The following is a 13881-nucleotide window of genomic DNA, read 5'->3' on the forward strand; positions in this document are numbered from 1 at the left end:
AACTGTTGTAGCTCAGACGTGTTAATAGGTCAAGTTTTAACTCAGTAGGTGAGGGTTTAAAGCTCTTTGAGCAGTAATAGAGCAGCAGTCAGGGAAACATCTCCGCAGGATCCTACCGATACAAGGACAGCATATTTATGACTGACCTGTTTAGATTACTAGCAGGTAAATCCTCTGTCTAAAGTAGCTAATTAACCAATACATGTATGTATATATACACATACATATACACATAAATACATATATATATATGCAAACAACCAAGACATTTTAAAGGTGTCAAAAAAAACTAATCCATGTCCATCCCTCGGCTTGCTGTCCTTGAAATATTTTGGCCCCCGGGAAAAAGTAATTGGAGAACCCTGCTTTACAGGGTCTTTGAGGAGAAAGTGTCTGTAGCTACGAGTTTGGTTTGGGGGAACGCAAATGATCTGCAAACACTCAGCAAGGATGTAGTTTTTTCATGAACAACAGGTTCCACTGATAGAAAACAGTGATAATAGCTGACTGTAGATCTGTAGTGAACTTCCTAACAGCGCCAGTTTCTTCATCCTATGTTCTTTTTACTCTGATTTGCCCGTAGAGTGTCACAGACTGATCATTTGTTCTTTTTTTAAAGGTTCTGCCTGTCTGCATTAATCTGAGATGCCAGACAGACTGTTTTATAAATCCACTGCATGGGGTATATTTCCCTTACGAAGCATTTAGATGGGGCAGGACTTCTGAAATAAAGTCTTTGTGGTTGGTTTTTTGATGCAGTGTTAATTTTGACAGGTATTTTTAATTTTAGTCTCAGTCTTGGCCTTTAGATTAAAAAACTTTTTAGTTTTAGTCACATTATACTCCTGAATTTGTCTCCGTGTGGACAGGGCCTTTGGTTCCCAACAAGGGGATTGCACTCCCAACCATTAATTTTGCACAAGTAAAAGCCTTTCAAAGCCTTTTTTTCACAAAAGAAACTGGCAAATTGTTCTTCAACACTTTTAATACGTGACATGTTAGCATGCAGTAGGTCTAGGGGGGTTCAATCTATTTAACTTTAATAAAATAAGAAAGGCGTGGAGCCCCTGCCTTAAACTAATGTTAGAAAATCCCTGATGAGTGTTGGAGATGATGAGGTTGGAGCTTTTCTGCTGTCTTCGTTTAGGATTTTGGACTGTGTGTCTTACTGTACATCAGCAGCTAAGAGAAGTGCAGTTTCAATGGAGCCGTCTCAAACTTCAACAGAGATTTCACACAGCATTAAGTGTGACTTCTTCACTTATTTGGCAGCAAGTAAACACTTCCCAGATTTGATAGAAAGTGAGTACTTTAGGGGGGAGTCGCTCATAAATATGAATTATTATTTGTGTGTATACAGTAGGCTTTCTGTTTCAGATCTGCCATTCATAAATCACTCCTCATTAGACTACAGCATTAAAAGCATGTCTGCATCCCTCCTCTGCCAATCCCCTCTGGATGTTATCCTTACTTAACATCCTCACTGATGCTACATTTCCTGTCCACATTATCTCAGCAGGTGCAGACAGCTCCAGCGCTGGGGCAGATATCTTAATCTTGACACGCATCAGTGCTCTGTCTGTCTCATTAATAAAAACATTAACTCACAACAGCTGATCGATAGCTATTGACTCAGGCTGACTGATTTGCTACACTCCTGCGTGATCGATGGGCCGGGCTAATCCGGGGTGAGAGAGAGAGAGGGAGAGAGAGAGGGACAATAGAGATAGAGGTGGAGATGTCTCTTTGAGTGCAGTCACCTGCTAAATGAACAAAAATGAAGATTCTCCATCCTGGTTCAGCCCAGTTTTTAAGAGTGAACATGCACTGACATGTAGTCCTGTAGTAGATGTCAGTGGGAGGGTGTGTGTGCTCTACACATGCTTGAGCACACAGCCACCCACGCCTCTCTCACTCCTCTACACAAACAAACGCCATCCTCCTCGTGACGGCAGTTAAAGGGATATTTAGATATTTTTTTAAGTTGGGTATGTGGCAATAGTAATGACATTAGCTGACAGAGATCTCAGTGTGTCCCTTTAAATGGGACATATTTTACCCTTTAAGACAAGTTTATATTGTTCTCAGAGGTCCTCAAAACATCCCAGTGAAGCTTGTTGCTGAAAAAACACTCCAGTTTAGGATTTTTGCATGTCTAAAAACTCCTCTGTTTCAGCCCTGCTCAGAACGAGCTGTTTGTGTCTGTGGCTTTAAATAATAATAAGCTGTTTGACTCCACCCATGACTCCGCCCCTCTGAGGAAATGGATGTAGCACTCCTGATATTACAGACACTTTTATCAAAGTTTATGACCTCAGCAGTCAGCAAAACAGGGGAAACCAAGATAATTTCATAATAATCTCTGTTTATTTGATCTTATTTATAGAACAGACTAAATGAATAAAGGGACTGTTCTTACAGTGATAACTGAAGAGTTTTAACTCAGAAAAGTGTTGATATTCAGGTCTGTTTGTGCTGCGTTTAGCTAAACTTTAGCTCCGCCATCTCAACAGGTGAGGTTTATGAGCTGCCCTAGTTCTTAATCGCTTTTCTCCAAAGCGTACAGAGGGACGGACATTTTGAAAGTTGTCCTTCCTTCTTATAAAGTCCACATAACTTTTTCCTGAGGTGCAGAACTGAAAGACGCTCAGGCGACGACCGGTGAAACACATCCAGCTACCTAGCGAGCACCTACAGCAACCGAAACTCTCGTTTAAAGGTAAAAGGTCACCGCAGGTCATGTGAGATTACAGACGCTGAGCCAGAGCACGGCGGAACGGACTATGAAAACAAGCAGCAGAGCGTCATAAACCGGTCTCTAATGCTAAAACCGGTCCAAAGACTGGTTCGTGCTAACCTGACCCAGATGGATTTGTTTTACACATCCACCTGGGAAAGCTTCAACAGGAAATGTTTGGGAAAAGGTAGAGGATTAAAAAAAACTCGGAGTGTGATTGGATGAACGTTCTGTCACATCTCTACCCAATCAGAGCAACAGCTCCTGAGGAATAACGCAAAGCAGGGTGACTAAAGACATGTCAGTACTCGACTTTTGTCATTTTTGAAAAGAAAACAACTCACTGCTGTTCTTTGTTCTTCTTTTAACGAAGAAATGTGGTCAAGTTCGGATTCCACGTTAGCAGCATCCACACAAAGCTCTTCCACCAATTGCACCGGCTTCTTGCTGCTGCCTGTTTATGTCACGACTCTGCTGCGGCCTGAAAGTACTGCCCCTCGTCACTGATTGGTCCTGCCACTTTCTATCCAGGCCCAAACGGTTCAGACGGGAGCTTTGCAAGATGGATTCACCAGTGAAAAACACGGAAACAGGCGTATCCACCTGCTTTGTAAGGTTAGGTTCCTGCTGCATTTTTACTGATCCAGCGCTCCACGGACTGATGCACTCGGACCACTGATGTCAAGATCGGTTAACCGATCCGTATCGTATTATCTTTACACCACTAATCCACAGGGCTGAATATTTTATCTGCACTGTTTACCTTATGGAAACAGTGTGTGAGCAGTGGAAGTGTTAAACTGAGCTGAAATAACTAGTTTTAGTGTAGTTTGCAGACCCAAACAGCTGATCAGATACACCGAGGCTGAAGAGCATGTAGCCAGTAGCAATAGCTAGCATTGCACAATAGTGCCAAACACAAAGGTGAAAAATAAAACACTTTGAAAATTTTCAATTTAGTTAACAATTGAGCCAGCATGGCTTTTTGGTCCATCTGTATTTTAAACTCGCTGAATTACGCAGAGCACCTGTACCCATCTGTAGCACTGTATAGCCTAGCTTCCCTAAGCCCATCCTTCTTAAAGGGCCAGTGCTCACTGAAATCACTGGAGGCTAAGAACATTATGCAATCCCAACTTCAGTTAATTCAGAAATATCCCTTTAAATAATAATTTTAACTATTCTGAAAACTGCTGAATAAAGAAGTTACTGATATTTCAACAGTCATTTTAAATCTCTGGTTTTGATGAAGGTGATTCACGCAGACTTTTACAGACATGATCAATCCATGTCAACACGGCAGCGCCTGGCGAGGAGTTTTATGATCAGCAAACACAATAAAACTGAAGGATGCTGCTGTGTTGTTAAGGTTGTAACAAATTCACTACCATAAGGCTTTTGAGCACACGGAGGAATACACAGGATGTACGCTGAGGCAACACACACACACCAACACACACACTCACAGGGCGCTGAGCGGGGAGTATAAAAGGGGCATCCTTCCCACTCAACAGAGAAGTGCTCTCCTTACTCTCAGATACACGTCGAAGGCGCTGAACCTCCTCTCAAGGTAAGGAAGACACTTTTTATCTGTATTTATTCTCAGCAGATATTTCAGCATGTGAGGAGGGAATTTTTCAGAATATTTCTCCTTTTTTTGCCTTTTTCTTTTGAATGAACCACACTTTGACTCGATTTTCTTTTAAAGTTTCTTACCAATGTATGAATCATTGAGGAGAATGGACTTGTGTGCATGTTTTGTTCTACATTTTGAATTTCTTTCCAGATATTTTTCTCAAACAAAGAGGAAAAGATAAATCCTTCCTTCATTATCAGTAGGGATCAGTTTGGATCTAAAATAATTTCCTCCTATCGTCAGTGTTCTGACTACGATGGTGCCCTGGATGACAGTGTGAATCTGATTCACGCTCCTCTTCCGTGCAGTCGAGTGATCGGTCACTGTGAAAAGAGCGGTCGTCTAGCAGATGGCGGATTGTCTCAGTTGTAGTTTCTAAGATGACAGTTGAGTCAGGAGAGCGTGTGCTGGGAGCCCAGACTGGATCCCATCTCCAACTGGGTCTGATTAAACTTTCCCTCTGTGCTTCTCTCTCTCTGTGTTTCAGATGACTGCAGGCTTGTGTGTGTGTGTCGTGCTGGCAGTCTTGTGTACGAGCTGTTTGGGGCTCCCTTTCTCCTCCCATCTCCTCGAGGAGGGCCAGCGCTCCATCGCTGTTCCTTCTGAAGGTACACACCCCCGCAGGCAAAGACAAACAAAAGCAGAACTTTCATTAAGTGTTGCGTTTTTGACATCTACTCTCCTGTGTGTCTTTCTTTGTCCTTGTCGAGCAGCTCTCCTCCACGCTGACACCCAAAGCTTGGGGGACACCCACCTCCAACACAGCCGCTCTGCCTCCCAGCTGAAAGCCCTTCCTCTGGCGGAGGAGGACGCAGACTCCCGAGCCAACCTCGGTGAGCTGTTGGCAAGACTCATCTCCTCCAGGAAAGGTGTGTGAGGATGAGTATTTATCTGTGGCTCTGTTTGAGTGTTTCATTTCCCTCTCGCTGCACCTGCAGAATCGAAGAGGACACAAGGAGCTGTTGAGTGTTTGTAAAGCAAAGCATTTGGCAGCAGCAATATAACCAATAAAGGTTCATTTTCAGAGACAAGTGCTTCACGCTGGCATTCTCCTCCCCTTGGTTTTGCTAATTACTGGAAATCAGCACACAGCCTGCTTTGTAAAATGAATTAGTGGCTCTGAAAAGCTTTTGTGGTTTTAAAGAGCGAGTCTTAGTGAGCGCAGCCTTCCGGCCAATCTGCTCATACCATCTTATTTCACTTTTTTCTCCCTGCTGAGTTTTTCTGTCTGAAAACAAGCCCTCCAACCTGTTATACACATTTTATAGCATTCTCGTCTTTATTCCAGTGCAATAAGAAGGATCTGTGGAGAAACAACACAACGCTCAGAGCTCTGCTCAGGGCCGAGATGGCTCTCAGAATCCGATCACGCTTAACCAAAACTTACGCCCTAAACTTGGCACCAACATTTATTTGGACAGCACTATTGATTTAGACTCAAAGCTTTATCTGGTTTTAGTCGACTAAAACTCAACATTTTAGTCCAGTTTTATCAGTAAAAAGTCTTCACATTTCAGTCTTCACCTTTAATAAGATTATTTTCTTTGAACTAATTTTATTAGCCGTATTCTCTTAACGAGGACAGTCATATTAATGCACTATCAATACGTTAATTAAATATACTGAAAAAAGAATTTGATTAACCAAGTTAATCTTGATTAATTAAGGACTACAATGAGGGCACGGGTTTTTTTTAATTGTGATTATTCAGATGCTTCATTCTCACCATGTTTGAGCCCCGTCAAACCTCTGCTCCTTCATGTCTCAGCTCACTTTAAAAAAATCAGACGTCTTTTTTATGATCTATTATTTCATTTTCTATCCATACCAAGCTCCTTTTTCCATGCTTAAGGTAATTTTAACCCATTAAAGCCTGAAAACACAAATTATAGCTGGAAAATTCTCATTTTTTGGAACTGAAATGTTTATTTCACTTTCTACTGAAATCTAAAAAATTCCAAATTTCCATAAAATTTAACATAAACATATTTTTTTGTATCTCGTTTGACACGTTAGGTGTTTTTGGTACCTGAGATTCCATTTTTATCATTTATTTGATTGTATTCAGAATTCTTTTTAGTAATTTATTGATCCTATTGATGAGATAGGGGTATCATAAAAGTATGTTTCAAATATGATACAACAGGCTTTAAGGGGTTAAAATATATGATCTATAAAAGCAGGTCAGCATCCAAACAGGTAGCCAATCACATTTAATTTAAGACTGTAGAAAAACAGTTTAAAATGCGATAAAAAAGGGTGCGATTAATCATGATTAATTACAGAAATTCTTAGAAAGTGTAATCGTGTAAAAGTCCTCTAAAAACTCTGAGTGATCCTTAATCTCTCCGGTTTTACGGATTATACCGCTGGAGAAATACTGACTCTGAAGCCCAAAACTCCAGTTGTTTTTGGCTGAACTTGTTTTTCGTCAGAGGTTTTAGCATCAAAGATCTATTTTTAGCTCATCTTCGTCACGTCTTCCTCATGGACAAACCTAGTCGACTCCAGGCAGAGGGAGGGGTTGGCTTTCAGAGCTTAATATCTTCTCTAAAGCCTTGAATCTTTCAGGTTGTAGTGAATACGCTGCTGCTGAGTGTTATGATTAATTAATGCAAAAGATTATTTTAAACAAATAGCCCTAATCACACTGTGTCATTTATGCATTTTTATCTGTGACCTTTAATTTTGCTTTGAATTTTCTTTTTTAAATGAATAGTTCTAACCTGAATAAACTTTTAGGCATAATTCCTACCCTAGCTTTGTTATGTAACATCAAAACAAACACCAGACACTTCCTGTCCTTTTCAGAAGGCAGGAGTCAAAACGAATCATCCTTCAGATGTCGTATGATCATTTTGGTGACACTTTGAGAACTTTTAGATCAAAGATGGACAACTTTGGTTACCATGATGTCACTGACGATGCCAAAGTGTCTAATATTTTCAATTCAACCAGTGTGATAACTAATGAAAGGGCAGATATGTTGCTTTTTTATGATCATTTATTACATCAACATTTATGTTTTTAAACTCAAGTGCAAATAGAAATGAGTTTAATAAGATAAATAGAATAAAATCAATTTGAAGCAGTTCTTTAAATGCAGCTAACATGCTAGTTGCTTGTTATTTCAGTATATTTTACTTGCATACTGATTTTTGATAAGTTCTTTTAGTGATGCATGTAAAAACTAACATATACCATTAATGTTTCTGCTTGCTGCTTTCATGCCAGATTGTCCTGTTTTAAAGTTTATATTGTAGTGGTACTGGGTGTTGACATGGGCCGCATTGAGTAAGGCAGAGGGCTGCATATGGTCCACAGGCCACCAGTTGCCCACCTTTGATTTAGAATTTAAAAATTATGTTTGCTCTAGAGCGTCGTTACTCAACCCTGCTCAACCAAAGAGCCACACTGTTGAAAAATACTTTTGTGAGAGCCACAATCTAAGGGTTTGAAGTGGCAATAAAGATAATAAAGGTGGCAAAAACGGTCAGAAAGCGACAAAAAAGTGGCAGAAATGGGTGCAAAAGCAGCAAAACATAGTAAAAACTTAGTGAAAGCAGTAAAAGGATTGGAAAAAAATAGGATAAAGCAGCAAAGAGTAGCAAAGTGTGGGGAGAAGGTGGCATTTAATGGCAAAAGTCAGCTTAAATGGGTGAAAAAGGGGAAGAAGGGAAAAAAAACTATGAATAGCATAAAGCAGGATTAAAGTGGCAAAAAGAATTATGCAAAAATGTGCAAAAATCAGCAAAAAATACTTTAAGTTGGCAATAAAAATAAGTAAAAGGTGGCAAAATGGTCAAAAAGTGGCAATAATGTAGAAAAAATAGTTTAAAGTGATGGGCAAAAGGCAGCAAAGTGTGGGAAAAATCGGAAAAAAGCAGGAGAGTGTAGCAAAAACAGAAAAAGATGGGAAAAGTGTCATTTAATGGTAAAAGGCATCTTGAATGGGCAAAAAGGGAAAAAAAATACAAATGGAAAAGCAGGATTAATGTGGCAAAACGGGTGAAAAGCGCAGAAAGAAGTGGCAAAAGTGTGCTAAAAGCAGCAAGGATTAATGAAAGTGGCAAAAAAAAAAAAAAGGAAAGATGAGTGGGCAACAAGCTGGTTAATGTGACTTACAGTGGAGGATTTCTGAGGTCAGAGTTTCTCTTTTTTAAGGTTTTCTGGGGAATAATATTTCAGATTAAGACATAAAAGAGCCACATGTGGCTCCAGAGCCACGCGTCGAGTATCACTGCTCCAGAGGAGTTTGTTTCATTTTGCCCATAGATTTGGTTTGCCATATGAAATCTTAGTTTTTATTTAAAATTGCCTGCAAACAGCCTGATGAGCCAAACATTGATGGGGAAGCTAAGCTAGGGCTAAAGTCTGGTTATTTACCCCGCCTGGCTCCGCCCTTGTAGTGGACTGACATTTATAGTCATAGTTTTAGTCGACATGCCTCTACACAGCTCTTCAGCAGTCACTTTATTTTACTACAGCTGAAAGCACAGTGTTATCAGAAGTCAAGTTTTCAGAGTCATATTCTCGCCGTACGGTGAGGCTGTCAGCTTTATTTGACCAGGAGTGGACTTGGTCTTAAATTATGTTAAACATGGAACATCCACACATAAAACCCTCCAGCGTTATGGCTCCGTTTACTTTTTTAAAGCTGTGAAGTCTTCGCTACTCAAGAACATAAAAATGCAAAGCAGCCTGAGCAGCTGATACCAGACGAGGAAGTCAATAAAATGTTTAAGGGCACATTAAAATTAATAAGTTATACCTATGGGAAAATGTGCATCAAAGTTTACTGCTCCACCGCGCGTGCCTGTTTGTGGGTGTCCGTGTTCGTGTGCTTGCTGTTCACTTGCATGTTTCGGTGTAGGAGGTGTCGTTGTCGAGCCTTCTGCAGCCAATCTTCTCAGCACACCAGGGAGGAGAAACGCTGTGTTTATGTGTGCGTGTGCACTCGTGTGTGTGTGTGTGTGTGTGTGTGTGTGTGTTGCGTAGGAGGATGTGGGTGGAGTGAAAACAGCATCTCTGTGCGTGCTCAATTGATTACCAAACAGATAGCTGTTCTGCTTTTATTCACTTTAAGTCAAGAAAAAAGTCTGAGATTCAAAGATCAGAATTTCTACAACACAGGAGGTCACAGCGAGCCGAGGAAGAGGGAAATAGGAGGGTGCACAAGTCATTGAAAGAACAGATGCACAATCACACATGGGCAGAGCCGTGAAAACACTGGCATGGGCACGCAAACATGAGGGGTTAATAGTATGTTGTTACTCCATGGTCCGTCTAGTGTTGGTAATACAGATGATTAGGCTGCCAAAACTGCAGCTTTAAGGCACAAAACCACAAAGAGGCACACAATTTAAACATCATGTTTGAGGATTTTTGAATAATTTACTTTTCTTTGAATGGTAACACCAAAATGAGAGAGAGTAATTTCATTATGAAGTGAAGAAAAAAAAAAAAGCTAACAATTCGGGGGAAAAATCAGCCTGAGATGTGACCAAAGCTGAAATTAGAAGCAGAAAAACTTCTATTTAGTTTATTACAACTGTATGCTTTGTGGCTCATTTTGCCCCTGAACTGCCACATTGCACCAACACAGAGACAATCTGCGATTCAAGTCACATTTCCGGTGGTTTTGCACATTTTCTTGCATCTTATTTTCACATTCTGAACATTTCTAACTCGCTCCATCTGAAAGGCAAACCAAAACTAGCAGCCCAATCCAGTGAAGTTTTTCAGCCAGCGCTGTCATGCCCTCCTTTCTCTGAGGAATACTAATTTCCTTCCTTCTCTCTTCTTCCTCCACCCACGCCTTCCACCCCTCCCCTCTCCAGGTTCCGTGCGCAGAAACTCGGCGGCGAACAGAGGCGGCGCTCTGAGCGCCAACCACCGGATAGCAGACAGGGACTACTTGGGGTGGATGGATTTCGGCCGCCGCAGTGCAGAGGAGTATGAGTACTCCTCGTAAAGGGGAGTCACGGCTCAAACCCTCCGTGCAGGCACATGAGAAAAAGAAGAAAAAAATAATAAACCCACGCAAGCTGGCTCCTTTCTGTCTCACAATAAGAGTCTATGATGTATTTGTTGTACATTTGTTTGTAAAACTGTAATAATGCAATATATACACATGCCAAATTTTGCAGAAAAGCTCTCACTGTCCAAGGATGTTTGTTTCTGGTTTTCATGGTTTCTTTATCCTTTTGGGTGGGGAGGATTGGGATGTTGTCAGGGTCTGTTGAGAGTTACTGGACTGAATAAAGATTGAAAATATCGCTCTCTGCATATCCCTTCTTTCAGTACCTGTGCTGCTAAAATCAGATTCAAAAGCATTACGGCGCATTCACCAAACACCAGATCGACTACATCAGTGGTTCTCAACCTTGGGGTCAGGACCCCTTTATGGGTCGCGACACATTGAGAGGGGGTCTCCAGATGCCCTAAAGACGAAGAATAAGTTTTAAATCACACTGTTGCCATTTTTCACCAATTTTGTCAAATGTTTACCCCTTTTCATCATTTTTTTCCCACAAATTTTAACACATTTTTACCATTTAACACCTATTTTTGTCAGTTTTAAACTTTCACCACTTTTTTCTGCCTGTTTCTGCCACTTCTAAACCAATTCTTGCCACTGTTGCCTTTGTTGACCAATTATTGCTACTATTTTAACCACTTTTTACAGCCATTTTAACCCCATTTCACTATTTGATATGCCCATTTTTGCTAGTTTAACCAATTTCTTCAAATACCTGCCTATTTTTAAAATTTTAAAATTAAATTAAAAAAAATTTAATTTTAAAAGTTTAAATATTTTTCATCCCATTTCACCAAATTTTCACACATTTTTTGCCAATTTAAAGCCATTTCAGCCACATTTGAACTCCTCCAACCACTACTTATGCCCATTTTTGCCTTGTCTAATTTTGGCCAATTTTTTCTACTTTTAAAATCAACTTCAGCAGCTTTTTCACTATTTCTTTGGCTTTTTCAGCCCATTTTAGCAATTTTTAAACCATTTTAATCCTTAGTTTCTTTGATTAGAGTGGTTTTTTTAACCTTGCAGAGCAGATGGATTCCTCAGTAGCTGCTCACATGCAGCTCGATAGCGGCTACGTCACGTGTTTTGTTGCTCTGATTGGCCCGTAGAGATGTGACAGACAGAACGTTCATCCAATCACACTGAGTTTTTTTCAAAGCCTCTGCCTTTTCTCTAACATTTCCTATTGAAGCTTTTCCAGATGGATGTGTCGAACATCTATCTGGCGTGTCAGGTTAGTGGTTTTTCAGGTTAGATATGAAATATGGATATCACAGTTTAACTTTACCATGGTTTTGCAGACCTCCTCCACCCCCAGTTTGGCTGGGTCCCAGAAAGCTCTCCCATATATCCCCCCTTATGGACGCCCTTGTCTCCACATGACTATTCCAAATTGTGCATGGCTGTCTTCAACCACCTTCAGGTTCAGTGGGGGTCCCCGGTCTCTGGCTCCTTTATTTTGGGGCTGAAAAGGTTGAGAACCCCTGGTCTACATCACTTTACTGAAACAGAAAAATGTCCTTAAACAGTGGACATCCTCAGTTCTGCTCCAGATTAGATCAAGAAGTTACACGTTTCTTTCAGTCTTTTATTTAGTCTTGTGCCAAAGCTGCTCTACTCTTAAAGGGTTTGCTTTTACCTCATATCACCATCAACAAGAAAGAACCTGACAGCCAGTACACAGGGAGGAAATGTTGTCTGGCAGGCCCAACAGAGAGACTGACTCTCAGAATTCAGATATGTGTGACTTCATATATTTGGAACCAGCTGAATCACAGTTTACCTCCCCTGTGTGGCCAAACAAACAAAAAAATAAATTAATCTTCCTGACGGAGTGAGCGGCGTTGACAGCCATCCTACCGAAGGGATTCGTGGAATTGTTGCATGGCTCTAAAATGATTAAACTTCCTCTGCTTTTTTCTTTTCTGGCTCCTTCCATTTAAGACTCCCAGCCCTCTCTGCAGGGACAGTCAGTGGGGATAATGATGCCTTTGGCAAGGAAATGTCATTTCAAGAACTGATGAAGGGATCTCCTGCTATTTACACCCAGTAGAAATGCTTAATGTGCTGCAACATGTCAAACTTTCAACGTATGAAAACTTACAATCAATATCTGAAATAAGCACATACACTATATTGCCAAAAGTATTCGCTCACCTGCCTTGACTCACATATGAACTTAAGTGACATCCTATTCTTAATCCATAGGGTTTAATATGACGTCGGTCCACCTTTTGCAGCTATAACAGCTTCAACTCTTCTGGGAAGGCTTTCCACAAGGTTTAGGAGTGTGTTTATGGGAATTTTTCACCATTCTTCCAGAAGCTCATTTGTGAGGTCACACACTGATGTTGGACCAGAAGGCCTGGCACTCAGTCTCCACTCTAATTCATCCCAAAGGTGTTCTATGGGGTTGAGGTCAGGACTCTGTGCAGGCCAGTCAAGTTGATCCACACCAAACTCTCTCATCCATGTCTTTATGGACCTTGCTTTGTGCACTGGTGCACAGTCATGTTGGAACAGGAAGGGGCCATCCCCAAACTGTTCCCACAAAGTTGGGAGCATGGAATTGTCCAGAATCTCTTGGTATGCTGAAGCATTCAGAGTTCCTTTGACTGGAACTAAGGGGCCAAGCCCAGCTCCTGAAAAACAAGCCCACACCATAATCCCCCCTCCACCAAACTTTACACTTGGCACAATGCAGTCAGACAAGTACTGTTCTCCTGGCAACCGCCAAACCCAGACTGGTCCATCAGATTGCCAGATGGAGAAGCATGATTGGTCACTCCAGAGAAGGCGTCTCCACTGCTTGAGAGTCCAGTGGCGGTGTGCTTTACACCACTGCATCTGATGCTTTGCATTGCACTTGGTGATGTATGGCTTGGATGCAGCTGCTCGGCCATGGAAACCCATTCATGAAGCTCTCTACCACTGTTCTTGAGATAATCTGAAGGCCACATGAAGTTTGGAGGTCTGTAGCCATTGACTCTGCAGAAAGCTGGCGACCTCTGCGCACTATGACCTCAGCCTCTGCTGACCATGCTCCATCACTTTACATGGCCTACCACTTGGTGGCTGAGTTGCTGTGGTTCCCAATGGCTTCCACTTTGTTATAATACCACTGACAGTTGACTGTGGAATATTTAGGAGCCAGGAAATTTCACCACTGGACTTGTTGCACAGGTGGCATCCTATCACAGTACCACGCTGGAATTCACTGAGCTCCTGAGAGCGAGCCATTCTTTCACTAATGTTTGTAGAAACAGTCTGCATGCCTAGGGGATGATTTTATACACCTGTGGACATGGAAGTGATTGGAACACCTGATTTACATTATTTGGATGGGTGAGTGAATACTTTTGGCAGTATACTGTATGTCCATACAGTATATAGACTGTTTTATTATTGCAGTGGCTACCTGTTTGAGTTAAAGTAGGCTGTTCTGTTCTTGTTTGGATGGCACCT

General features: G+C 41.3%; 1 protein-coding gene across 1 annotated transcript; it reads left to right on the forward strand.

Moving 5' to 3' along the window:
• The first annotated feature begins 4269 nt into the window (after positions 1-4269).
• Positions 4270-10637, forward strand: cckb (cholecystokinin b). Its single transcript, XM_041809657.1, has 4 exons — positions 4270-4307; positions 4861-4981; positions 5087-5242; positions 10214-10637. The coding sequence occupies exons 2-4, from the start codon at positions 4861-4863 to the stop codon at positions 10345-10347; spliced, it is 411 nt and encodes a 136-aa protein (XP_041665591.1). The 5' UTR covers positions 4270-4307; the 3' UTR covers positions 10348-10637.
• The last annotated feature ends 3244 nt before the right edge of the window (positions 10638-13881 follow it).

The sequence above is a fragment of the Cheilinus undulatus genome, linkage group 16, assembly GCF_018320785.1.
Source record: "Cheilinus undulatus linkage group 16, ASM1832078v1, whole genome shotgun sequence".
Taxonomy (NCBI): domain Eukaryota; kingdom Metazoa; phylum Chordata; class Actinopteri; order Labriformes; family Labridae; genus Cheilinus; species Cheilinus undulatus.